The 26220-nt window shown below is 53.0% G+C and overlaps 10 protein-coding genes across 10 annotated transcripts; 6 read left to right on the forward strand and 4 right to left on the reverse strand.

Annotated features, from left to right (window-relative positions):
• Positions 1 to 2020: 2020 nt before the first annotated feature.
• On the reverse strand, positions 2021 to 3543 carry J7T55_010022 (uncharacterized protein; the record flags this gene model as incomplete). The annotated part of the gene is made up of 5 exons (XM_053143998.1): positions 2021 to 2161; positions 2367 to 2506; positions 2573 to 2807; positions 2997 to 3236; positions 3325 to 3543. 5 exons carry the CDS (start codon positions 3541 to 3543, stop codon positions 2021 to 2023), a joined length of 975 nt encoding a protein of 324 aa, XP_052993540.1.
• A 2677-nt stretch (positions 3544 to 6220) lies between these two features.
• Positions 6221 to 7430, forward strand: J7T55_010023 (uncharacterized protein; the record flags this gene model as incomplete). The annotated part of the gene is made up of 2 exons (XM_053143999.1): positions 6221 to 6322; positions 6375 to 7430. 2 exons carry the CDS (start codon positions 6221 to 6223, stop codon positions 7428 to 7430), a joined length of 1158 nt encoding a protein of 385 aa, XP_052993541.1.
• Positions 7431 to 7855: 425 nt separating this feature from the next.
• Positions 7856 to 8554, reverse strand: J7T55_010024 (uncharacterized protein; the record flags this gene model as incomplete). The annotated part of the gene is made up of 1 exon (XM_053144000.1): positions 7856 to 8554. One exon carries the CDS (start codon positions 8552 to 8554, stop codon positions 7856 to 7858), a length of 699 nt encoding a protein of 232 aa, XP_052993542.1.
• An 858-nt stretch (positions 8555 to 9412) lies between these two features.
• J7T55_010025 (uncharacterized protein) lies at positions 9413 to 13478 on the forward strand (the record flags this gene model as incomplete). The annotated part of the gene is made up of 5 exons (XM_053144001.1): positions 9413 to 10870; positions 11227 to 11532; positions 11696 to 12304; positions 12419 to 12865; positions 12927 to 13478. 5 exons carry the CDS (start codon positions 9413 to 9415, stop codon positions 13476 to 13478), a joined length of 3372 nt encoding a protein of 1123 aa, XP_052993543.1.
• A 426-nt stretch (positions 13479 to 13904) lies between these two features.
• Positions 13905 to 14391, forward strand: J7T55_010026 (uncharacterized protein; the record flags this gene model as incomplete). Its single annotated transcript, XM_053144002.1, has 3 exons — positions 13905 to 13970; positions 14038 to 14148; positions 14233 to 14391. The coding sequence occupies 3 exons, from the start codon at positions 13905 to 13907 to the stop codon at positions 14389 to 14391; spliced, it is 336 nt and encodes a 111-aa protein (XP_052993544.1).
• An 889-nt stretch (positions 14392 to 15280) lies between these two features.
• On the forward strand, positions 15281 to 17161 carry J7T55_010027 (uncharacterized protein; the record flags this gene model as incomplete). Its single annotated transcript, XM_053144003.1, has 3 exons — positions 15281 to 15507; positions 15575 to 16214; positions 16307 to 17161. 3 exons carry the CDS (start codon positions 15281 to 15283, stop codon positions 17159 to 17161), a joined length of 1722 nt encoding a protein of 573 aa, XP_052993545.1.
• An 849-nt stretch (positions 17162 to 18010) lies between these two features.
• On the forward strand, positions 18011 to 19302 carry J7T55_010028 (uncharacterized protein; the record flags this gene model as incomplete). Its single annotated transcript, XM_053144004.1, has 3 exons — positions 18011 to 18084; positions 18175 to 18529; positions 18652 to 19302. The coding sequence occupies 3 exons, from the start codon at positions 18011 to 18013 to the stop codon at positions 19300 to 19302; spliced, it is 1080 nt and encodes a 359-aa protein (XP_052993546.1).
• A 1005-nt stretch (positions 19303 to 20307) lies between these two features.
• J7T55_010029 (uncharacterized protein) lies at positions 20308 to 21078 on the reverse strand (the record flags this gene model as incomplete). Its single annotated transcript, XM_053144005.1, has 1 exon — positions 20308 to 21078. The coding sequence occupies one exon, from the start codon at positions 21076 to 21078 to the stop codon at positions 20308 to 20310; it is 771 nt and encodes a 256-aa protein (XP_052993547.1).
• An 877-nt stretch (positions 21079 to 21955) lies between these two features.
• J7T55_010030 (uncharacterized protein) lies at positions 21956 to 24534 on the reverse strand (the record flags this gene model as incomplete). The annotated part of the gene is made up of 2 exons (XM_053144006.1): positions 21956 to 23647; positions 23707 to 24534. 2 exons carry the CDS (start codon positions 24532 to 24534, stop codon positions 21956 to 21958), a joined length of 2520 nt encoding a protein of 839 aa, XP_052993548.1.
• A 1017-nt stretch (positions 24535 to 25551) lies between these two features.
• J7T55_010031 (uncharacterized protein) lies at positions 25552 to 25830 on the forward strand (the record flags this gene model as incomplete). The annotated part of the gene is made up of 1 exon (XM_053144007.1): positions 25552 to 25830. One exon carries the CDS (start codon positions 25552 to 25554, stop codon positions 25828 to 25830), a length of 279 nt encoding a protein of 92 aa, XP_052993549.1.
• Between the last annotated feature and the right edge of the window lie 390 nt (positions 25831 to 26220).

The following is a 26220-nucleotide window of genomic DNA, read 5'->3' on the forward strand; positions in this document are numbered from 1 at the left end:
AGACGATCTCGCTCGCGTCGCAGCCGTTTTGATCCGAAATTCTGATGAAATAGTAAGTTTGAACTGTACAATCTACTGGGCCGGGCGCATCCGGTCCCAAGTGCCCGGATGGCTCTGCAAATCACGGCGATCCCAACCTGCCCTGCCTCTCCAGATTCCAAACGTAGGGCGTAGCGCGTATTCATGTCACGAGTATTAGTCAATGCCTAGCACCTTAGATCTCTGAAGAGCTATAGGCGGTGGCGCAGAGCCAGTACCCGGGTTCGTGACCAGGCTCTGAACGGTCTTAGCACATGAACGAAACCTGAGGTCTGCCTGACGAAACGGCATTTTTGTGAACCGTGCCGCCATAGAGTTACATGAGAGCACCTAACTAGCAATTCGATCAGCCATCACGATGCCCTAGTAGGTATGGTTTATGTCATACCACCACCAATAATCAAGATTACAAATTGCTACCAGCAGATATTTGGTGACTGCGCAAAATCATGAAACCACATTTGCTACAATCTCTTATAATACTTGTCTCATTCAGCAAGATGAGCTCTATGTTTCGCTCTCGCTCTCAATTTTTGCTCTTCATCCCAGACTTGCTGACTTTCAATCTTGTTCCCATCGGCATCCACGAATCTTATCGATTAGCTTCAGAAGTCCGAAGAACAAAGTTTCCAAGGGCCAAGAAAGCCATGAGACATGCATCGTGTATGGTATCATCAACGTTACTCTCCATCTCGTAACTCTAAATCTTGAAACTGGCTTTCTCACTTGGTTGCAACAGCCTGGACAGCTGTGTCCTACTAATGATTCCACCCTTGGTTACAGCAAGCAATTCATCACTGGGATTGATAGATGTGAGAGCCTATTCCACACCTTTCGAATTTCTCGAGGACGAATGACAGGGAAAATTCGGTCAGCAAGCTGGGTGCTCGGCGCTGAACATCTTGCCATGAATTTTCGCTCCAGCTGGCGAGCGTTATCGGAATTTGCACCATACAAGAACTATCAATTCCGCTCATGCCAACGTAGGTAGCCACGTGATCTCGAAAGCGCGCGGTCAGCGATAGGGTGCGGGCACAGCCCTCCCCCCGTGTTGGGAGGGGGGTTTCAGTTCCCGTTCAGACTAGTAGTGTGCGTCAACACACGACTGGACGTTCAAGGTGCTCTAGCTTAGCTCACTCACGGCGCAGGCATGCAGTCGCCGCCCTTGAAAGATTTAGTCCGTTTGTTGTACAGCAACAGGCTTCTCAGCGGCAGCAGCGTACTCTTTTATGAATCTTTGAGTTGGTGTGCCAGAGTCATCTTGATTCGTCCCGAGGCTGGATTCCTCCGAGTCTGCCTCCGTAACAACTCCCAGTGGCTCAATATCTCTCGATTCATTTCGCCAGCCTATTTTCTCTCGGCGGGGACCCGGCTACACATTTCTACAGGAGGCTGTTATAAGCCCGCTGCCCGTCGCCACCATCCATGAGCAGCTGTAGTAATTCTACAAGGCTTACAGCGGTCCAGAGATGGAGAAGCCCCAGTCCCCGCCCAGAGCGCAGTGCTCAGAAGTATTGATCTCGGATGGAAGGACACCGACGCGTACACCTGCTCCCGTACGATCCACAAATTCCCGCCCCCCCCCCCCCTTTCCCATAATGGTGAATGAAGCCTCTGGTTGTGTGGGATAGAGCCAGGTTTCGAGATGGACCGGTTAGCCAAGAGACACGACTTCAGCTTGGGTGTGATTGTGTTCGGCATGTTTGGCGATGTGTGCATATCATATGCGTACAACAGATAACTCGAGAGCACGTATCACACTTCCTTCTGACCATATTGAGATCTTACCTGATCTCTCGGATTAAGCTGACTAATCTCGCAGTATCTGGCGATGATCAGGAGCCCTTTGCTATCCGATGATAGCACAACGTAATGGCGCACCCCACGGACATCTGCGATGACTCCACCAAAATATCATCATTCAGTTCTTTCTTAAACATCGTCTCATCATTAATAGATTATGAAATATGTCCATCTATTGTCACAGGTGTATTCCAGATGACGAAAATACACGGACTTCTGTCTTCCTTATGATTCCCCTGAGGCTCGAAGTGTCGTCATCTGCTTCAAGCTCACGCCCCCGAGATGCTCGTGAAGCCGTTGCGTAGTAGACGCCTGCGTGCTTGTTCAAAGAGTCCAGCAAAATGGCTGAATGCTTGCGCCTTAAGATGTTCCCCCTCTAGTAGAAGAATGTAAGTCACAAAGCTATCACAACAGGAGACGGGTACAGATTCGCAACTCTTAACGATTCCGCTGGGTATCGGCTGATTGCTTTGAGGGTGCGAAGCGATATATTTGTACATGAAAAAGCTCAAATTGCTACTCACTTCGTCAGAATAGCCGTACTGAATGCCAGGTGATGTGTCACAACCGAAATTGAAGATCCTGTGAAGTGGATGCAGGGAGCATCCAATGACTCCAAGGCCGCATTCGATGTTGGAACATATGTTGATGATGCCGAGGTGATCTGTACCAATACAATAATCAGTCCTATGTAGTAGGTACGATAGACATTCCAAGGTCCATAACTTACATAAGAAGTTTTCTGGATACTCAGTTGTGTCGTAATACTTCAGGAAAGGCACACGGATGCAAGCCGAAATACTCGCGAGAATCCCTAGACCGAGGACGCAGATGACTGACACTTTCTGACGACGTCTCATCTGCATTCCAGCTACGATGAAGAAAGGGATGGTCGCAAATATCCAGTCCGTCGCTAACTGGACTATAAAGATGATGTAGTTGACTGTTATCTTTCCAAGCGTTTCCTGACATGTCCCCCTAATCAAGTCAGCTGCGCGGGTTCACGACGTCATCTCCGGTGTGTTTGTATTTCATTTTTGATCCTCTTTGAGCAGGTATGAGGGGAAAGGAACTTACAGCGATGGGTTCCAAGTTGCTGACATCGGGCGGCATGTTATAAAGATATATATCAGAGCCAAGATAGTATAGATCACCACTATGGACATGCTGATAGATATTGGAATGGTGAATCGTCTTCGCGAGTCTAGTCGCATGCAGGTGAACCCGACAGCGCACTTTGTGATATTGGATGATACGAGGTACAATACCTTCCAGTAGATCACATACTCGGCAGCTCGTACTTGATAAAGAGGCGACGGCAATTCAATATCCCGCGCTCCGAGTCCGTAGCGGGTGGCATAGACAGCGAATACGACAGCAGAGATAAAGGGAAGCTGTTGAACTGGTCAGTTTAATTGATTTCAGACATCAGGAATCTTGACACTTCGACCTAGAAGTCTAGGTTGGAGCTGGATAACTCACAGTCCCGAAGAGAGCCAGGATATCGTCTAGACCACAAGCTCTGCGCGATGCCGTAGAAAAGCCAAGTCTCATGTAGACTCGTAGAGAAATGACAATGATGCTGACAATGCCGAGAGACATGGCGGAAGTCTCTACGGCAAGACCAAATCCTTTCGGGGTGAGAGGAACCAAATGGTACGCGACATCTTGCATCTCTTCACCAGACACGAAAGTGACCATGTTGAGGCTTCCCGCTGATGGGTCGTGGTCTGCGGGTGTTTCTGAATGGCCGAAGCTGGCGCAAGCGCATTTGCTTCTGGCCGTGTCAACGGCGGCGAGAAATGCTGGAAACCAACAAAGACAACAAGAGCCATTGTGAACGATTAGCGAAGCAGAACGGGCTCTAATTGAAGGACCCAGCCCAGACCCCAGCCCCTATCCGCTCCACAAATTAGGGCTCATGCCGGAGCAGTGGTCGCATTGTACCTCAAAGTGCACAACGGGCGTACGCAGGAGACTGGGTAATGGAGTCGTATTCCACCATAACCAGGAAATAACAACAGTTAAAAAGACGGCCCTCACGCCCTTATCCCTGCATTTGATTTCCTGTCGAGGCGAGGCCGGGTCGCCACCTGGTCTTAACGCGCCAGACTATGGGCCAGCCAACAAGAAAGGTAACGGCCCCAGTTGGATTGAAACATTCTTGCGGACCTAGGCGCAGATCACATTGCCGCGTCGGAGAAAATCGTAATTTTCCTATCCCTAGGGTTCTCTGACAAGCGTGTATTTTCTGTTCTCGTCGCGCACATGCAGCAAGGTTGTCCTTGGTCGCAGAATTCCCCAGGGTGATTAAATTTGGGTGGGGCTCGTTTGCATCCTTTATTGTAGCAGAAACCCTGGCTTGCCGGGGCTTAGAGTCATATTCGAATAATGAGTCTCTGAGCCGCTCAACGCTAGGTCTATATGTGGTGACAAGCCAGATTCTAAGCGCGGCGACTTCATTGCCGAGTTCATCTGTACCGTTAGATGCGATTGGACTCCGTGTACAGAATCAAATTATTGGGATGTTACGTTTTAGCAAGCCTCCAAAAAAAGCTCGAGGCGAGATCTTGTTGTGCCCTTGCTCGGTATAGCTGCGTCAAGGATGTCCATGTCATTTCTTGGTGCACGATACTACGTGAAGTGACATTCTCTCCTCTCCTCGGCTACGCCAGCCGCCACTAGTGGAACCTTAGCAAGGAACCAAGCAGCTCAAGCTGGAGAGAAGAACGTGTCAGATGAACCTTCCTATTAGGGGTTCCTGACCTTGAGCCGAATTATGAGCGGCCGATCAAAGAAACCGGAGACCCTAATCAACTCCTGCTCCACTCAGACGAGAAGGCCTACCCAAAGATCCTTGGTCTGATAACTGTTTGTAGAAAGACAAGAGGTCTCCCGGGAAAATATTAAAGCATTTGACTACAACATTCTCATAATTCTCATGCTGGTCGACCTATTTGGACCTCGTTTCACCGAAAGTACCGGTGTCCTGCCACAAGCCCTCGGCGCTCAGATGTCCTGAGTGCCAAAGATCATTTCCAGGCCGCGGGCCTTATTGGCTCGTGGCCCGCCTCGGTGACGACTTGCAGTTGATGAGATTGCGAGTTGTGTACGGTCCGATTGCACGCCTCGCTCCCCTTCCAAAACACCGAAGGTTTGCCACGGAGCAAGAACCTCGGGGAAGCAACAAAAGTTGTCGGTACAACCCGTCAACGGCAACTTCCACGTTGCCACCGCGTTATACACTGCTTTGACTATGAGATGGTTCACACGAGGATGACCGTTCATTACCTATTTTAAACAACCCATATATGTTCACGATCATTCTCGGGAGCCATCAAAGAGCACAGCGCTGTTTTCCACCAAGACGGATCGAATCACTTCCAACTCGGTCAGTTTCTGAACTCGCAATAGGACCGAGAATAGATGACAGATCCGACTAACCATACGAGATGTGGTTAGATGGGCATGGCAAAACATGTTTCTTTCAGCCCGAAAACTCGGCCACTGAGCGCAACAAACATACAAGTTCACAAGGCACGGATTGGTGATGCTGCCAGTATTATGTTCAGCGCAAGCGTTCACTACCTGCGTGAGAGCGGTCGTTCTTCGGGACTTTATACTGCAGCCGCCACCTGTGTTTGCATATAAGACCCTTTACAATGACCGCTTCCAAAGTGTGACTAGCAAGTCGAACTCGGGCCTTCTTCTCAATCTTGAGGGTGTCGTGACACGATGTCTCTTGGCACCGGCCTGTGGCTTTGACAGGTCATCTGATCTGCAGGTCGACATGCCGCCTTGGGTCCTGTCAATCCACGAAACTCTGGTCTCGAAATATCTTGGGTGCCACGTACCTTTTCAAGCTGAGGGGCTTTCCCTTGTGCGGCTGCGGCCGAACAGTCGAGATTGCGGGCCGAGGATTCGGGGCGTGGCGTGCATCGGAGTGCGGCCACATCACGGCCCTATTCCCCCGCGCTGGTTTCCAGTTCGAGTGATGACAGCCGACACTAATCGAAATCGTCCTCCGGAGTCATACGCCCGCATCTAGGACAAGATTAGATCCGGGGAACTGCGTGCGGGTAGGGCCGCTGCGCCTGGGGATACTTCGGCGGTGCTCAAGTGCTTGATCACCTGGACAGATGCTTCTCGGTGAAATCATTGCAGCTGGATCGTGAATAGTGGCTTCATGGAAACATGTGTTGAAAGCTTAATATTTGGGTCGGGCATGAGTGAGTATATAGTCGCGGAGGTATTCTTCCTCTGGATTGAAAATGGAGGGAAGTGTCAGTCAGTCATCAAGTACTTGTCCGACATCTTCCAAGGTTTTTACGTACCAACGACGCTGTTCATCCGCACGATATAATCAAATACTTTGAAGATGAAGTCAGCGACGGCATTGGCACTGGCCAGTCTTGTTAAATCCACCTTTGGCCATGGATACTTGACGATCCCTTCCAGCCGAACAAGGCTCGGTGCTGAGGTATGAGACATGTTCAAACTGTCGTCCAATCTTGCTCACCAAGTGCAAACAGGCCGGCATAGACACTTGCCCCGAGTGCACAATTCGAGAACCCGTTGAGGCCTGGCCGAATGTCACTGCTGCCACTGTCGGCCGCAGTGGCCCATGTGGCTACAATGCCAGGGTCAGCGTCGATTATAACCAGCCCTCGACTAACTGGGGTAACACCCCCGTTGCCACATATACGCCCGGTCAGACCGTTGATGTGCAGTGGTGCGTTGACAACAACGGTGATCACGGCGGCATGTTCAGCTATCGTATCTGCCAGGACCAGGCGCTGGTTGATAAACTCATGACTCCCGGATACCTCCCGACCGACGACGAGAAGCAGGCCGCCGAGGACTGTTTCCAGCGCGGTACACTGAAATGCACCGACGTGTCGGGGCAGACCTGTGGCTATAGCCCAGACTGTACCGAAGGACAAGCCTGCTGGAGAAACGATTGGTTCACGTGCAACGCTTTCCAGGCTGACAGCCGCCGAGGATGCCAGGGCGTCGACAATGCGGCCCTTGGGTCTTGTTTCACCACCATCGCTGGCGGATACACAGTGACCAAGAAGATCAAGATTCCCGACTACGTTTCGAACCACACCATCCTCTCGTTCCGATGGAACTCGTTCCAGACAGGTCAGGTCTACCTCACCTGCGCCGACATTGCTATCAGCGGCAGCGGCGGCGGCGGCAGCTCATCCTCCTCCACGGGTACCAGCACCAGCACGGCCGTAGCGACCACGACCAGTACGGGATGCACGACCGCAAGCAGCGTTGCCGTTACGTTCAATGAGATCGTCACGACGACCCCGGGCCAGACGATCAAGGTTGCAGGCTCGATCTCGGCGCTCGGGAATTGGGACGTGGCGTCGGCCCCGGCGCTCTCGGCTGCGCAATACACGAGCTCCAATAACTTATGGACGTACACAGTGACGCTGGCGGCAGGACAGACGTTTGAGTACAAGTTCATCAACGTGGCATCGAGTGGAACTGCGACGTGGGAGAGCGATCCGAACAGGTCGTACACGGTGCCGCGCAGCTGTGCGACTGCGGTCACTGTCGACACCAATTGGAAGTGATGTGGTCTGGGGACGCAAGATATGGGCAAGGATTTGTTTTGTGATGTAATGGTCCTTTTGTTTTGTCGAAATAAGTATATACTCCGCAGGCATGGAGAAGCACGGAATTTTGGTGATGAAATATAGATGCCAGGATGAATCAATATGGTCTCTTTATGTCAGAACAAACCCATGCAGGCATTTATGCATCTGCAGCCTGTGTGGGGGCAGATGCTCATACACAGTATAATTCACAACTTCGAATTCGCTGCCTTGATTCAGGAATGCTTCTCTAGATAAAATGCAAATTTCTTTTGGGAGGTTCTATGGCGTTCTTCAACGAGAAATCTCAGTTCTAATCCTTGAAGAAGCAGAGACTATCTAGGAGAGGATAATCGAACACACTATTTGAGATCAACTGTGGTTGCGTAAGGTCATTTATGTCGTCAGGGGAGATGTCCATTGAATCCAGCAGCAATCAATCTTTGGCCAGCCTGCCAAACGTCATCTGGGATTGTCTGCGCTATTTGATACCCCTTGGCAGGATAGTCTCGGATTCTGATCAAATCTCCAACCATGATGTTGATGACCAGGTCCCGCGGGTTGCCTTCATCGGGATAATCTCCAAATTCAAGTTGCGGCGACGTAACACTGAAGTCCACATTGTCGTGGTCTTCAAGGCCTGAGTCGCGAATGCCAGGCCACTGCTTCATGAAAGTAGCGTAAGTCCTCCGCTCCATGTACGGTTTCTGCACCAGAATGAACGTCCGAATCCTTCCCTCGCCCTCGAGTAGCCGTCGCTGCTGTAACAAGTCGTAAGTAAACCGGACGTTCTCTCCCGTGTTTGTCGACTGTGACTCGACGATGATGGCGTTTTCGGGTACGCCTTTAGCCCGTGCGATGTCGGCGAAGACATCGGCCTCTGGCTTGGTGAAACGGTTCTCGGTCAGCTTCCCGGACCCGCCTGAGAAGATGAGGTATCGGCCGTATCCGTCGAGGTGGAGCTGTGCGGCTCGGTGCGCGACGCGGATATCCAGACTGCAAAGACAGAAAACGGCATCTGCATGTGCGCTGACGGGGAGGGGCATCTGGGTGCGGTGGTAATTGTAGACGAGCTCTGCGTCTCGATTTGTCTGGTCCTCCATTGTGGTCTGATCTGGCTTTGGGCCAAGTGGGAGACAGTTCAAATGGCTGGGCAAGTCCTCACAGTGTAATGTGCCACTGTTATAAGACTAGGAATAAGATCGATCACCACGGAGCATCAAGGTGACCTGGTGCTGCACACCCCTAACCCTTTGATCGATTAATACCGTTCCCTTCCCATGATGAAGTACTTCCATGGAACTGCATTTTCATTACGTCCCACGTCCTTTCGTGGCTGGGCAAACTTGAAGAGCCGCGGCAAGAGAGCTTTTGGTTCCCCTCAAGTTTAACGGTAACATCCATTGTCTAATGATCCCAAAAGTAGTCAAGCAAGGCAAATGTACCGGGGGCATGCTACGGATATATCACTCTATTCATAATTACATAAATCTGATCATTGTTGTATTTTCATGCGATTGAAGACATTTACTTGCATGTCCTGAATCTCTCGTCACAACGTCGCGACTAGTTGCTAGTATCGTCGGAACTGAGTTCTAATATGAAGCACCATCACCAACAAAACAATTGGCTAGCACGCATGAGCCCGGTCTGCCATTTAATCTAATGATGATCTTGGGTCAAGTCACTGCATGCTCTGCGCCACAAATCCTCCGCCACTTCCTGCATGTCAGCCTAAGTAAAGCGGACCCACTGTGAGGCAACCTTTTAGGCACACTCTTGACATCGGAATCTCAACATGTACGCTCCTCTGAGGCCGACTGAAAAACTGAAGGAAATAGCTTCAAATATCTCTGTGGGAGCGGAGGACACTTTGCAAGACTCTCTGATGCCCTTGTAATCCATCTTACGACTCACCCGTCTCACGATTCTCGCAGCAGGGGAAAGTCTAGCCCCCGCGCATGGTCAGAACCAACGACATGGGTGAGGCTGGTCCTGTCTCAACCCGGCAAGAGATGGACAATGCCGGTCTATCACCGCAAGAAGAGAGCCTTCTGAACCAGCATGGGATCATCATTGAGGAGGTTCAGGAATCAGACACAGACAATAACTCGGGCAGTCGCAGCAACACACTACAGCCCGATGAAATCTTGACTGCCGAATCGGAGCAGGGCCAGCCTCAACACCATGTCGCTAAAAAGACCACTGTGATTTCTGCATTCGGGTCTCTGGATGAGATGCCAGATACCTCGGACGACTCCGAAGCAGACGACATCATGTATCATAACGAAATCCGAGAGGCTCGACGTCATCATCGACTAGTACGAATGGGCTTGAGAAGCCGGGGTACACGAACAATGAGTGAGAGAAGCGATAGCGACATTGAAGATCTCCGAGACAGCCTCTTTTTTGACCAAAGCGGGTCAAAGGCACGCCGACTGAGAAGGAGGATTGGAGACCGACCGAGTCTCCTATTCCAGGATCCATCGCCCAGAATTGATGAGATGGAGAAACTTCTTCTAGGGGACCCGGAGGACAGTTCACTGCCGAAAGAACTATCGTATTTGGAACTCCTTACTATCGAAGAGGACTCACACAGCACGTCAAGTTTCGACATTTCGAGTATGCCTTCGGATCTTCGTCAGAGCGCCGAGGCAAGCACAAGTATTCCCGAAGATAATGACAGATCCCAACCCATTTCCATGCTTGTGACGGAACCAGGACTGCCTCTGATGAACGAAATCAAAGAGAATGCGAAACTCGCAGAAGACGAAGAAGAAACCCGCAGCGACAGTATTTTTTGTGTAGATGAGACAATGTCTGTCCAGTCTTATGACGATTCGATATTTGACTCTGGGTCGATCGGTAGTTCCATGTCGTCTGTTTACAGCGACACACAAGCTCTGGTCGGGGAATATGTGGACTTCCTTGTCGGGGATCGAGGGCTTGAGAAGCTATTCATAAGATCTATGTCGCCGACAGTACTCGATCCGGAGCGATTCAGGCGGAATTACAACAAAATCCTCCAAAGTTTCGCGAGAGATCTCAAGCGACGACCGATATCAGAAAACGATACAAAAGCGCGACTTTATACTCAGGGACTGTCATTCATTTCTCGCCGATCCATTACGATGAAGGTATCCAGCCTTATTGCATCCAGGTACATAGAAAAGGCGCCGCGGACGCAAATAAGCTCAGGCAGTATTAACGATGGTGGCCCCGGAATGTCAACCGAGAGACTCGATCAGCAGGTTGAGTCTGAAGACGAGCCATCCTCTTGTGACTATTCCCCCGAGGACGACCCACATCATATCTTCATGATTAGTGAACTGGCATCATACTTTCGGGAAGGTCAACCATACCAGCGCATGAAGCGGAACCTTCGAAGTCTCGTCATCCCCAGCGCATTATTGAGCCGTGTAAGATCAACCACCGAGCGCATGTTGGACCTATTACTCTGTGATGAATACCTGAAGTTTCTGTTATTCAAGGCTTTAAGTGATCCTTTGGCATCACTCAGAGATGACCAATTCGACCCCAAGAGGGTAATAAGCAATTTCGGCTCCAGATTGAAAGCCGAGGCTTGCTCACCGGGTCATTTGCGCGTCGCTGAGTTTCTAGAGACTTATTCCGGGTATATTGCCACCAGAGCCGTACAAAGGATGCATAGCATGAATATGGATGCTATTCTTGAACAATCGCAGGCTAGTTCAGCCCCTGCTGGGACAGCCCAGTAATCCCCTCGTGGGCAATTAAAGTACTGATATGTGGCCAGAGTTCAAAGTTCATCGACCGTGACACAGTCAAAATCACCATTCGAGACAACACGCGGTTCCAAACACCACAGACATACAAAGAGCGCGTGAAGCGCTCGAAATTAACCCTGTGCCGAGCCGAGGAAGACAGCAACAGCCGAAACGGCCCTCGGGTCGGCCTTGGATCCATCAATAAATTTGGATCCGCGTTAATCAATGCGATTGTTATAGCTCCTATGGTGCTACTAGTGCATGTGCTGCGCAACGAACGGATATGTGAGCTCAATGAAGAATTCGTTGAGCCTATCGTTGAAGCTGACATAGCTGTACGCAGTACCCTGGATGTCCATATTTGGATTGGCGACTTATATGTTTGTATTATTTACTATTTCAATAGCCGTACCTCTCAAGGTTCTTTGTGTGTGTCTCTCTTGGCCCGAGCTAGATGCCATGATCGCTACATTGCTGTCATTGCTGTGGTGTTGCAAGACAACCTCTGAAGGACCACCAGAACAAGGTGATGACGCTTTCCGATATTTTGCGCCCAAATGGAGCATCGGAAATCTCAAAGACGGAGAGGACATCAGACAGAAGCTTCAGTCTCACCTTTGGCACCCTTACCGACAATACCTCTCATCGTCGTCTGAAGAGGTCTTGGAGACCATCATAGACGACATCCTGCCAAATATTGTCGATGCCGACATTGACACCAACTGGCCATTCGTCGCTTCCAGCAAAATATTCAAGCAGTTTTTCAATGCTCTTCGAGATGCAGCCGTCCCGACCTTCTTTTCCGAATCCATGAAACTCGTCAACCAGGGCCTGATGGACGATGATGAAGACCCAAACGTGACAGCCAACAAACCCAGCTTGCTTCGTACCCTGGATGAGCTGCAGTGGTGTTTCACGCAAACAGGAGTGGCTCCCACCATTCATATTTCTAGTTCAGAACGCAGTCTGAAAGACTTTCGTGTCTCGAACTTGGTCAAGCTCGTCGTGGAAGCGAGTTCGCGGTCGGAATGGCAGTGGTGGCCTCTGCAACCACCGACAGCGAGGAAAAGAGCTGTGGGCATGGAGTCCCGTATATCATGGATATGTGTAAGTCCTCTCTGAGAACCGCTTGGACATGCAAAACGAGCAATTGAAACCCCAATGTGGTTTCCTGCGATTCTATAGCATCTACCCCGGTACTCCAAGCTCACGATCAGTTAGGACTGTGGCACAGAAAGAGAAGAGACTGTTCCATCCATCTACGCCTCCAAGTTAAGCCATCTGGCTTCGCATTATCCGCTCAGCAATGAGCCTCCACAAAGGCCACCCAGCTCCCTGAGCAACAGCAGCTCCCAGGCTACGGGAAGCACTAGTGGATCCGAAGGACAGTCCACGTATTCTGGTGATTCCTCTTCTTCCGGCAGCTCAAGTCTGCGTAGTGGCACTGCTGCGACGTCTCCAAGCTCATCTGCTGTCTCTCTTGGTTCACCAAGGAAGGCGTTTGTGTTCCTGGTGGTGAAGGCTGGCAAGTACACTCTGGCGCCGATCGATGTGACAGAGAAGAAGGCTCGCGACTTCTTCCAGGCTATTATTGAGAAGTATAATCACAAACGCAGATGGCGGCGGCTGTTCTCGATATATGTATATAGCCACTGCGACTTTGTCAAGGTTAGCCTCGACCGGCAAAACATTTCACGAGGATGGCGAGAAGTACTGACAGTGCAGACAGATCAGGCGATACGCCCCACAGAGCTTTGACCCGGGATTCAGATTCTCGTTTCCTCCACATGACGAAGCGCCGCATGACAAAGAGTATACCTATTACCCTCGGCCGATGCCGCACGCGCCCGTCTCGAGACACATGTTCAATCACCTATTCCACGCTTGCTACGGCGAAGAAAGTCTTACTCACAAGCTCCACTATGCCTTTGTGGCACGTTCCTGCGTTATTAAGACCATACCGGGCAAGCTGCTCGACGGGATGCCAAAGCGAGACCGGCTGGTCGACGAGGAGGCCGAGTTCAGCGAGGACCAAGACGTTGAGGTCTTTTGGGGGCTTGTAGCGCGTGAACAGAGATCCGCCTTCAGGGTGATTGTGTACATTTTACTTAGCTTTACGCCCTCGTTGTGGTTCGTGTTCCAGTGGCTGTTTGGGTGGGGTCATGGTGGGGATCTGCAGGATGCCACAGTGCCGTTGATGTTCAGTACGACGATGCTAGGCATTTTGTGGGCTGTTGTGTACTCTGGCAGTGATATGAGGGAGCTGGAACAGCCGCTTTAAGCTATACTCGCGGTGTATAGGTTTTTCATCCGCATTCTCATCAGGTAGTCGATTCCATGCATTAGTTGGCAATCTTGCTCCAAAGCCCAAATAGGCCTGTGTCCGCGAAACCTAAGAAGTGGTTTTTGACTTAAAAGACATTGAGGGGAAGCATCGTGGCGAGGGGTTAGAGTCTACTGAGGTTGCTCGGCTGAGTATCACGACAGTTGGTGAAGTGTGCTCATGTAGTGAAAGTCCACTTGAATTGCTGGCTGTCTAACCTGAGGGATGTGCTGCGGGGGATGATGACATACGCTGGTTCAACCCCCCTCTTAACCCGGACTAGGCTCGCATCAGTCGCCGCACCTCTCACCCGCGACCACATGATCCAGTTCACACCTGGAAGAGTCTCATACCACAACCGACTGCTACCAAAGACCGACGAAAATGGGAATCGTCCACATTGTAATGTTCGCCTTCGAGCCACTGGCTCCCCCAGAGGACGTCCAGAGTGTAAGCGACGTCAAGCGTGCCATCTCGCTCGCTCCCCACGCCGACACCTGCTGATCTGGAGTGATAGGTTTGTGATGGAATGCTGGCTCTCAAGGATAAGTGCGTGCATCCAGAGTCCAAGCAGCCGTATTTGAAGACGGGGAAGGGAGGAAAGGATAACAGTCCCGAGGGGCACCAGGTAAGCCTCTCACCCCTGGGTTCTTGATGGATTCAATGAGATATGGTTTACTTGTTTATGTATGGCTGACTAAGGCTTTTCTAGAATGGCATCTCGCATGTGTTCGTCAGCGAGTTCGAGAACGAAAAGGATCGGGAGTATTACTTGAATGAAGACCCGGCCCATCTGGCATTCGTCAAGAGTCTTGATGGCATTGTTGCCAAGGTGCAGGTGGTCGACTTTACTCCCGGGGTCTTCGAATAAGGCTTGGCTCATGAGTATGCTACTTCGGCGGGGACATAGCTGCTAATCAATATGGGAGAATGAAAGGCTTAGTTGATGGGGCTGGGCTACGCGGGAAAACCACGAGAACACATTGGTTGAGTCTGCAAAAATACCATTTTTCATACCTTTGACCTAAACGGAGAACAGGATGGAGGCTGGATTATCCTATTATGGTTTTAAAGACCTGTCCCCACCCGGTCTGCTGGTGTGTCCGAGCAGTAATTCAGATATTGCCCCAGCACTTCCGGAATTGGTGATGTCGAATTCGGCCGCAGACACTCGCCACGCTAACAGGATGATCACAGTTGTCAATCAAGTCAGATGCGGCACAACAGATCGGTGTTAGTCAAATCTTACTTCTTAACATAGTCCCTTGGGGTAATTGTGCATTTTATTTCTCTGTTCCAAGACTCAAGTAAAATTCAGCGTGGGCTGTCTCCATTGATCCGGTTGAGCTGAGTTAAGGTAAATTTGCCAGCACACTACTGGACCTCTATTTTGTTCAATGTTGACATCTTGGCATTCCGGATCGCCATCCTTTTACCCCTCTCGGCGGACATACTGTAGTGTAGTTACTGTCACTCGCTGTATTTCACAACGAGACGTGACAGCATGTAAGTCTGGTTCCCCGCTAGACCAAGAAATGAGGCTTGAAGCAACCCCAGACTACCCCAGACCCTGTCTCAATTCGAAATAGTCCGGACCTGTCGCTGGAATATCTCACCGGCAGGATGGACGGAAGGCACAGCAGGTCAGCCTTGAGCCTCACTAAATAAGAGCTTCAACATGGCTCACCCTCGATCCACTTCTAGGATGGCACCGAACCAGGTGCACCGAAGTAGCCGGCAGCTCGACGACAGGAATCAAAATGCTGCCTTCTCTATCCCTCGCAACAGTATCTGCGCTGCTTCCCCTGAGTGTTGCCCTACGAACGGAGCGCCGGAGTCAACAACATGACAACTCTTCCGACATTCGTCGTGACCTGTCACCAAATGTTCCGCTTCGGCTTTATTCCGTCAAGCGGCCCATCGATGGGTCATGGCAGTCTCTCTCCATTGAGTTTTCCTACATGGCGGACTTCTTTGGCAATCTGACGTACTTGACGCCCAATTGATGCCCCTATTACTTGTGAAGAACATGCAAGCTGACTTTCGATCTACAGAACACCAAACCAGCTCTCGTATAATCTCCTGGAAAATCTCCAGAATGTATCCGGATCCCCCATTATCATCCGCGCCGGCGGCTCTACCGCCAATGTAGCCATTTTCAACGCCAGCCAGGAACTCGCCGTTGAGAACCACTGGAACGGGTCAACCAATACGGGTCTCGAGGGATCGCGCAGCGACCAGCCCAGCCTGACCAATATTGGACCCGCCTGGTTCGAGGCCTTCCTGACATCTCCCGAGGGGACGCGGTTCATTTACGACCTCAACTACCGCGACAACAGCACCGCCGGCGTCGCGTCTACGGTAGACGTGGCGAAGCGCGTGTGGGACGCGCTCGGGCCGGATCTGTTGTACGCATTTGAGATCAGCAATGAGATGGAGCGGTGGGGCGGCAGGTACCGAAGCGACGAGTGGGGGCCGGAGCTGTACACGGAGGAGTACCTCAAGTATACTGATTTGATCGAGGAGGCCATCTGGGGCAGGAGTGAAGACGGATCGCAAGCCCAGCCGATGTTCCAGATGGGCACGTTCATGGGAAGTGGAAATAGGAGCATCAACCAGCCTTGGAACTCGGAGGTGGTGCTGGGCCTGGGAATCAACAAGAAGCAGCAGATCCGAAGTACTTCGCAGCACGATGTAAGTCATTTGGTCACATCTGGCTTCCCCAGCTGTGTTGCCCAATCCTCAGGTGATGAGAAGTATACCTGACTGAAGCGGTCCTCTCTCAGTACCACGGCTCCAACTGCGCCTCGACCAAGGAGATCGCCACTCTCCGGCAGAACCTTCTCAACCACACCAACATGGCCAACCGCGCCTACCCTCACCAGCAAATGGCCCCTTTCATCGACGAGACCCACGGCATCACCTACGTCATTGGGGAGACGAATTCTATCTCCTGCCAGGGCCGCGATGGTGTCTCCAACGTGTTCGGCACCGCGCTGTGGTACCTGGACTACACGCTCTTCATCGCGTCCAACATCTCGGCCGTAGGCGGCATGTACTTCCACATGGGCACGCCCTACCGCTACAGCCTGTGGGCGCCCTACGAGGGCGCAACTAACCACAGCGCCCTGGTCCGGCCGTCATACTACGGCGCGTGGGTGCTCGCCACGGCCATCGGCAACGGTGAATGGCCGTCAGGGCACAACGGGACTGAGACTCGGGCCCCGACGATCCCCGGCTCCTACTCGCCGTACTACTCGGGCGATGGCGCGCCCAAGAAGGTGGTGCACCCGCTGATCGCCGAGGAGACGCTCACGGCCTACGCGCTGTACAGGACGGCGCCGTTGCACGCCATTGACTCGGTTGTCATCCTGAACATGGAGCCGTACAACTCTACGGCCAACTATACGCGGCCATACGTCAAGGTCACGCTGCCTGAAAGGATTCAGACGCCCGGAGTCGTGCGGCGGCTCACGGCGTCCGGGAGCGATGTCAAGGACTTTGAGCAGACGGATATCACGTTTGCGGGACGGAGCGTGAGCAAGGAGGGGCTCGTCGTCGGGGAGGAAGTGACTGAGACGTGGAAACCCGGGGAGAGTGTGTTGGTTGGTGATGCCGAGGCGGTGTTGATTACATTTTGAGAGCCATTGGGGTGGTGGCGGATGGCTGTAGACTGTCTAAACAGGTAGATAGGTATCTAGGTAATTGCTGGCAGAAGGCGACAGACTTTCCATGCATCTTTGTCTTCACAGCAGGCAAGGTGACGAGGTACCCAGGTACCCAAGGACGGCCTGTGCCCTGTTATTAGAGTTGCAAAGTGGGCAGGTGGGGGCAAGCGACGTCGCTAAGCAGGCGTGGCAGGCTGCCCCTCGGACCGCAGGGGGGCGTGCGCAGGGGTCCCAGGCCATACGTCACACGCGTGATGCGCCTAAAGCGGATCTCAGGCGTGCCAGGCTCGAGCCAGTGCTTGCCCCAAGACAGCCCTCGGGCCTGTCGATTGTTTCCAAGGCGAGCTTAAGCTGAAGCTGCCTCGAGCTGCTCCTGAGTGGTTGAGTGGCCTGCGATCGCGGCTACTGCAACCGTAACTGAGCTGAGCACGCTGGGATGTCCAGGGCACTGGGGACTGGGGAGCGACAACATGCTCCCGCCTCGAAGCATCCATGCAAACCAACCTGAGAGCCCTGCGAGCCTGAACCCAAGCCAGCCGCCTACCCACGGCTGACTTTGGACCCTCGTCTCGCCCTCCTGGACAAAGACTCCATTCACCCATCCATCACCCGACTTTCCATCCCACAGACTGTGCGACATCGCAACTCTGAAAGTTTGAGATCACGACACTCGCCCAATAAGCATCTCTGGACGCCGCTATCACCCGTTGTCTTTGTCGCACGCAATCCCCGCGACGACCTCCTTGCGCTTCGTCTCCGTCGCGACACAACATACAAGCCCAACCAAGACAGCACTTATCAACACTCGCAGACTCCATCGCCATGGCGCAACCACATCCCACCCTCATCAACATCCCCCAGCCTCCCTCCAACCCGGACACTCCGTCAGAGATGCCGTGAGCTCCTCCCAGAACCTCCACAGTCTGGCTACTTTACTGGACCCAGAGCTTTACCGAGCCAAACAATGCTGATCTGTTTACTTCTAGCGGCACTCCCACCTCGACAACAACCTCCCTCTCTGCTCTATCCACTACCGCTATTAAAGACGGCCACCGTGGTCACGCTACTGCGACAACACACCACCCCGGCCACCAGCAGCATGCCTCCCAAGGCAGCCTCGAAGCCGAGCGCGCCGACAGGATCTCGCGCCTTGCAGGTCTCTCCAACGTCAACCAGCTGCGCTCCCCTCCCAGCGCTGGCTCCGCGGCTCCTGCTCGCAACAGCAATAGTCCCCAGACGACTCCCACTTCTGCCGTCTTCCCACAATCCGCCCACAGACCCATCGCGCCCCTGATCCAAGGCGCCCCGGCATACTTCGACTCCAATGGACAGCCCGTCGCTGTGACCAAGATGTCCACCTCCGGCACTGCATCGGCTACTGAGAGTGCAAGTACCCCTGAGCAAGATCATGGGATGGCATGCTCTGCGGTTCAGGCTTATGCTGACAGTATTTGATCTAACAGGACATCGACATGATGAGCACGGATACCAACTTCGCGCGCGACACAGAGGTCGACTCAGCTAGTGGCTACGTGGGCACAGGACATGCAGAAATGGACGTCGACGAGGACTTGACCAGCCGTAGCGTTGGCCAGGGCGAACAAGAAGATAACATGAGCGACGACGGCTCAGCCAGCCTGGTCGGCTTCGGTGAGGGCGCGAACAGCACCATATCCGGGCCCATCTACGTGCGACGACCCCTGCCCGGAATGGAGGGCCTGCAGAGAAGCAGCTCCGGCTTGAGCGAAGGCGCAGTACTGGCGGCTCGGCGGGAGAGGCTGGAACGCGAGGATCCCACCGCAGAGAGGAGGGACGCGCGTTTCATCGATGGTGTGGCGTCCGAAGCCACCCCCGGCGCTACGGCGGACGAGGACGCGTTCGTGGACACGACCAACACTGGCCCTGTTCCCGTTTCTGGCCCAGGTTACACAAGCTCCCTGCGTGAGACTCAACATGGCGCACATACCCGACACCACCTACATCACCAGCAGGCGCCTACTGCCCGCGAGGCTGCGGAGAGGGCGATGCGCGAGCGCGGGCTGGACCCTAACCGAGCTGGAGGGTCTGCCCAGAGCAGCCCCGGAAAGCGCCTGACCTTTGAGGATCAGAAGTGATTTGGGGATGGCCGCAGGCGGAGCTTTTCTATGTATTACGAACTGCCCTTGAAAAGTTTGAGGCTGCTCTGAGTTTGTGAGTCGTCGAAAAGGGTATATGTGCTTGATTGGCATTGCTTGAGCATCCGATAATGCAAAGATGCGCGCCAAAGAGGTCAGTGCAGGAAAGCGAACCGTGCTGTATGATGGATACATAACTCCTTGTCCGCTGCCTTGATACGGCCGGTCGTGCTACGACTTGCTGTTCTTTAACGTGAAGTCGTCAAAGACTTACATTGCGTCTGCTTCTTCTCAATTGGCGTTTACGGCGAATTTGGGGTCTATTCGGGAACGGATGAGATATCACCTATTAGCTTAGCGAAATTGAAATGGAATATACATGGTTTTTGATGAAGTTGTAGTGTCCCCGGGATCATTACGTCCTGATGTTGGTCTCGCCCTGCACCTCTCGACTTGCGGCCTTTCCTGGCTTGCTTTCTCTCACGTTTTCTTTTATCCTAGAGAATAACAGACTCCCTGGAAATGAGTTGATAGCTATTTCCATGTCACCAGTCAGATCCAAAGCATTTGTGACCACTTCAACTTGTATCATTGCCTGGTTCTGTCGTTCTCTTCCATGATAGCGTGAACATCACAATGCCATGCGCACATCAATTAGTTTTACTCTTGCTACGAGACAAGGGGGATGCTTCGGTAATTGCTTGTGTGTACACCAGAACAAAACGCATTTCTCAACACTTATCACTAGCTTCTCGGCAAACTTAATGTGGTATTTGGATAATTTAGCAAGAGCGAGCCCAGAGCTGGAATAGCTGCTGCGGAAACTGGTCAGGCACCCATCTATTTTCGTGATGCTTTGTACACACATTGTACAGTGTATTGCTCATTCAGCTCGGACTACTAAGGAACGGATGCTCTAGCAGATCAGAGATGTTTGGCCGCTGATTTACATCACTGCGAAACACGTCAGATATCAGATTTAGACAGGTTGGTGGCACTGAGTACTCACACGCTGAGGCACTGGCGTATGAAATCCAATGCCTGTTCATCGAGCTTGCTCGCCTTTGCTTGAGGGACCAAGAGATCTACTGCTGATCCCTGGACTTCTTCAATCTTTGCAGTGGCCGAGCTCGCCGCGCTGCCTTCTGCGAGGCTGCAGCTCCCTGTGAGTAGTTCGGCTGCGATGATTCCGAGTAGCCACGCGTCCGCCTTGTGCGTGGGTTCTTGACCAAGTTTGAGTTCAGGAGGCGTCAGGATAGTAGACGGTGGCGGTTGGCCCGTAGTGGTCACACCGAGCAGCGGCGCCTCGATTTTGACAATGCCTTTGTTGTCCAGCAGCACGCTTTCCGAGTCGAGGAAGATGACGGTGATGCCTTGCTCGTACATCTGCTCCAGCCCGATAATGATTTGCCGAAGGAACGAGCGTGAGAGGGATTCCGGGATAGCACCATAATTACGGATGAATTCCCGTATTGTGCCGCCCGGCATATACTCCCTCAGGATGAAGACGTGTTCTTCCTTGACCTCATAGCCCAGGTACGAAACCAGGCCCGGCGGATTTGAGGTTGCTAATTTGGATTCCAACAGCACCACCACGCTCTCCGCGCTGTCACCAAGCCCGTCCAGTGCTACTTGCTCTGCTGTGATCAGCTCCGCCGTGTCATCCCTGAGAGCTACAAATACCGGTCCGTACCGCCCTTCTCTGGCTTTGCTTCCCAGGTACCATTTGAAGTTGCTCGAGATGTGGGTCCTGCCGGAAGGCTCGCCGGTAGACATGACGAGGTATTGTAAGCTTCTTAGCAACGATCTTGTCCTTGTTGGCTGCAGGTATGGGTCAAATAGACTAGCAGTGCGTATAAAAGGTCAATTGCAGCGGCAAGGACGATCAAGAGTAGGCGTGCGTACCCAAATCATTTATGTGCAGGCTCTAGGCAACACAGCTGCGCTGGCTCAAACCCCACCAGCAACGTTAGCATCAAGTTTCAGCTTCAGCCGCTCCTGACCGTCAGTTGATGCTGACAGGAATCGTCTGTGTCTAGGCTCCAGTCACCACGCCTGAATTTTCCTTTGCTAAAAATGCAATGCTCTGATCGTCAGTTTGATATCGGACAGTGTCTCTCGAGTCAAGACAAGTTTCGAAGGGACTGCCGCCGTGTGTAGTTCTGGCTACTAGCACTTCGATTTTTGTGAGGTATAGCAATATTTTGAACCCTAGATTGTATCCTACTCGATACTGTAAATACAGTGAAGAGCAAGCTTTTGTGGGTCCTCTGAATTGATTTAATAGTACAATCAACGCGCCCACACTTATTCTACCCACGATGCTGAACCTAAGACTCTACTACTTTGCTGGAATAGCAATAGGAGTGACAACTGAGACGATAAGAAGAGAACGACAGGATTGACGACAATTTTCAAGCAAAGCTGACTGTAAATAATCCTTGAAGATAAGTGCGCACAGAAAAAGAATCCTAATTCAACTATGACACCAGGGGTAGAAACTTCGGGGCGGGTATGCTACGAAGTAATTTGTGCTTGGAGTTATTGGAGCACACAGATGCATTAACTTCAACCACGAAGCTCGCTGCAACCTCTACAATTCCGAATAACCGAGGGCAAACAGGCATGATAGAACGACATGCTAAACCCCCGTTTACGGCCTCATAGAGGCCCCCTGCGGAGGGAAGATACACGGCCTCCGCCTCTGCCTGGTGCCGTCCTTGTGGATAGTGACATGGCCGCGGCACCTCCCCTGGCGCTTGCACCGCCGGCGCTCCCCAGCAGCAGCGCTGGGCTCCACAACAATATGGTCGGGGCGCATGCACTCCTCGACGAGGCAGGTGTGGACGGCCTTTTGGTGGTGCTTGTGCTGCAGCAGGCTGTAGATGGACTGCTCGTCGTGCCAGAGGCGCACCGCCAGCCGCGCGAACGAGAAGTTGTGCAGCTCGCCCGAGTCGCACAGCCGCATGCGCAGGTCCGCCGACGCCCGCCGCGACACCACCCAGCACCCCATCGCCGCGCCGCTCGGGTGCGCCACGTCGAAGAAGGCCCGCCCGGACATCAGCTGCCGCATCTTGCCCAGGATGAACGACTGCGGCAGCCGCATCAGGAACGCCGTCGCCTCGCTGACCGTCGGCCGGTCGTCGTCGTCGAAGATGAGCTTCGGGTTGTGCCCTGATAGCGGGTGTGTGAAGATCTGGTGCTGGATCTGCGCTTGGGTTCGTATTTGGGGTTGTCTTTGGGCTGGAGCCCGTTGGGGCTCATCTTGCAGCCTTCGCATCACGCGTTGGCGCCGTTGCTCTTGCCGCTCGGCTTCGCGGCGCTGCTCTTGTTCCAGCTGCTGCTCCAGCTCGAGCTCTTCCTGTCTTTCCTGCTCCATTCGTTGCCTCTCTAGTCGCTGTCTCTGCAGTCGCTGCGTCTCCTGTTCTTGCCTCTCCTGCTCCTGCAGCAGTGCTCGAGCCTCGCGAGATGCGTTTCGGTGTCTTCGGACCTTCTGCCGTCTTTCAGATTGGCGGTGAGAAATACGCTGGGGAGGAACATCCAGAGCGACAGCCTCTGGAGGAGGAACAGATCGTTCTTCGGCCCGCGTCTGCATGTCGAGGTCTCTCATGAGCTCCTCGACCCGCTGTTGCTGCTCGAGATCATCGATCCGAGCGCTCTGCTCGGCAACTAGTCGCTTCGCCTCCTCCAGCTGGGCTCTCTGCTGCTCCATCTCCTTCTCATGCCTCTCCATCCTCTCCAGCATCCTCTTCCACTCTGCTGCCCTGGATGCCGACTCCATGTCTTCAGCTTCGTCGCGGCGTCTCTTCCTTCGTGAGCGTGATGCACTCTGCAGAGCATCGCGAGCCTCAGAGGTAGGCAGTGGACTGGAGGATCCGGATCGCGGTGTGATGAGAACTCCAGGAGACAACTGTGGGGGTGCAGTCCGGCGGGAGGATGCGAGTGGTGTTACCGGGCTCAACTGAAGGGGAGGCGAGCCGTGATTAAGCGGCCTCCCGGCACCTGGCGAATCCACTACGGACGGATGCTCCACCGTCTGCATGATACGACCTAGTCGCGCCGGCCCACGCCTTTGCTGGGTCTTCTGCTGGTTCTTGTTCCTGGCGGGTGGAAGACTGCGAAAAGGGAGAGAAGAGGACGACGGCACTGGGTCATTACTAGAGATACTCGACCGGTGAGTAGCCTGCACAGGATTGCCATCGGTGAAAACATGAGCAGTCCGCATTGCTCGCGGCTCCGTAGGTGCGTTTCCTGGCGGGGGCCCACGGTTTATGGGCATGAAACCCAAAAGGACAGGAGAGCTGTTGTTTGGGCGGTGGTGGTTGAAGCGAGCGGAGTGATCAGCCTGATAGAGCTGTTCAGCTACTCAATCTCCACAAAATCATAACAGCGATATGAGCTTACCTGGACGGCTGTTGGCACTACAGCTGGTGAGGTATGCGATCTCGATCGGGCAGCCATGTCTGGCCGACCGCGTATGGGCCGCACAGGAAGGTCGATGAAGAAATCTAGCGGTGCATGACCAGAGCCAGTAGATTCCCCATTTTGCGCCGAACGCCGCGACGGAGTGCCATTTACCGGGTTGGCAGAAGTTTGGGTGCCGGCATGCTTTTTTCGTCGTGTCTGTGGGGTTGATGAGCCGATGCTGGAAGCAGGAGTAGACGGTCTGTACAAGCTTCGGCCTGCTTCACCTCCAGATGAAGACCCATCGTTTGAACCTGAATGCGAAGAGGAGTCAGACTCTTCTTCGGATTCTGAAGAATCGGAGCTATCAGGTCCGGACTCTGAGGGCGGAGTTGAGTCGTCTGGGGGGCTAGATCCGCCGTGGACCTCGTTCCGCCTCAATGGCCCTTGGTTCTGAGTCCATCTCGCATGTGAGGCAGCAGGCACAGATGAATATTGCCCTTGGATATCTTGTCTCCCATGCCTGCTTGGCGTAAAACCCCGCTTGACGCGAGGTCGACTGCCTGGCGATGAGGGCTGACGACCTTGTCCAATCTGGCGAGGTAGATTGTGAGACGGCTCTCGCTTGATAGCTTGCCGTCCGGGCTTAGGTTCCCTTTCATCCTCGTCATCGGATAAGATGGTGATGACGCCGGCCTTTGGCGGAGTCAATGTGTATTTGACCTTGCCATTGACTCGCTCTGCTCGAACACTTGGGGCTTGGATATCTGTGTGTCTGTCCAGACGCGGAGGACGCGAAGCATGTTTCCGGTTTTTGAGCTGGCCCATGCTGATCCGGTGAGTAGTGCTTTGGTGATTGATGGAACTTGCCGAAGCTTGGGAAGAAGTCTAGAAAATAAAATCTTTTGTGGCAGCAGACAGCAAGCAGATCTTACAACGCTGTGGCCCAACGCGTCGCGCTTCTGCCATGCCCCGGCGCACAGCCAGGGAGCCAACGCGAAGACCACCGAACTCGCGTTAATTGAGTTTGCGGGATGAAGGGAACGCACATGGTTCGGAAGGGGTACAACAGCCAGGGATGGCAGAGGCCGGTTTGATGTTAGGACTCTCACTCGAGAGTGTAGGGAATTTAGAGTTTGGCTTATCCTTTGGGACCTCTCCCCATTGTACTGTACAGTTTCATCCGTTGAAATTGTCTGGGGTAGGACCCACAAGTACAAAACCCAGCCTCACACGCACAACAAGAGATTCAAAAAGAAAATATTCTATTGGAGCCATAGTATTCACCGCCATTGTGTTGGTGCATCGTGCGGAAGTTGTTTTTGGTTTGATGCTGGAGAGCGGAAGTACACGGAGGATTTCTTCCCAGAAAAAGTAACAACGAAACAAATGTGGACGGAAGTACATGCGGGCCAAGGAGCCTCTGCCACTCGACGACTGTGCCTGGACAAGCATGCAAAGCAAAGCAAACGAATATTGTCGATGTCATTCGGAGAACCTGCGGACAGCCGACCACATAGGTCTTGATCCACATGGAGCTGAAGTGTTCAGATGCCTGCACTGCCTCTGAGACTCGCCCAAACCCACTGAAGATTCAAGGAGAATGGAAAGTGGAAAGGACAAAACTCTTTGAATCCTCGGTGTGAAAGGCGGAGGGGGAAAGGCGAGATTCGCTACGCGCTCTGCATGCCCTTGGCCTGGGCACATTCCGCAGTTTGGTGACATGATCGCGAGGCGTCGATGTGTCTGCACGCACTCAGGACCCCTAAAATGATTTCATGCAGGGGACGACGCCCTGCATGTGACCCAGTGTGGAGAGCTGCCCTCCAAATGTGACAGCTCAGAATGACAGACTGCCACGAGATCCCGTCTCCAAAAGCAAACGAAGTTCTGAAGAGCAAGACGCCTAACTGCGGAGAGGGAAAGGTCTGTGGTCGAGCTCAAGACCAGCCAACCTTCGACGACATTGCCCCTGTCCTCGACTTCGAGTCCCAGGGGACGCACGCACAAACGGGAAGGGAAAGCACAAGGCCGCTGAATCACGGCTCCGATTGGCCTCACATTACATTCCACCCGCTGCCGGGACCAGAAATACTGCGCGTCTCAGGCGCGACGCGCAGTTGAAGCTCACAAGCAAGATCCAGCCGGGGTCAAGAGTGAGACATCGAGCCGCGTGCGGAACATGTCCGCATGGCCCTGAGCTCAGGCCCAACATAAAAGTAATGGCAACGGCCCTGTCAGCGGCAGATATACTGCGGCCATGGCGCGAGACTGAACCCTTGCCCAACCAGGTCTGTCCACTCCGTTGAGAAGGTTCATCGCGGAGGGCCTGCTGCCCTCACCTCATTGCAGCCTGTAGGAAACCCCGGTCCATATTTTCGAGTTCTTTTGAGAGGGGAGAGAGTGTCCGGGTGTGTGCAGTGATCGTTGGCGCCTCTTGCAATCGATCGATCGCTGATTTCCCAACCGAGGGTCCCCGCAAGACCCTCAAGGAAGTGAGATTATATTGTGTTT

The sequence above is a fragment of the Diaporthe amygdali genome, assembly GCF_026229845.1.
Source record: "Diaporthe amygdali strain CAA958 chromosome Unknown NODE_15_length_991109_cov_64_707514, whole genome shotgun sequence".
Lineage (NCBI taxonomy): Eukaryota > Fungi > Ascomycota > Sordariomycetes > Diaporthales > Diaporthaceae > Diaporthe > Diaporthe amygdali.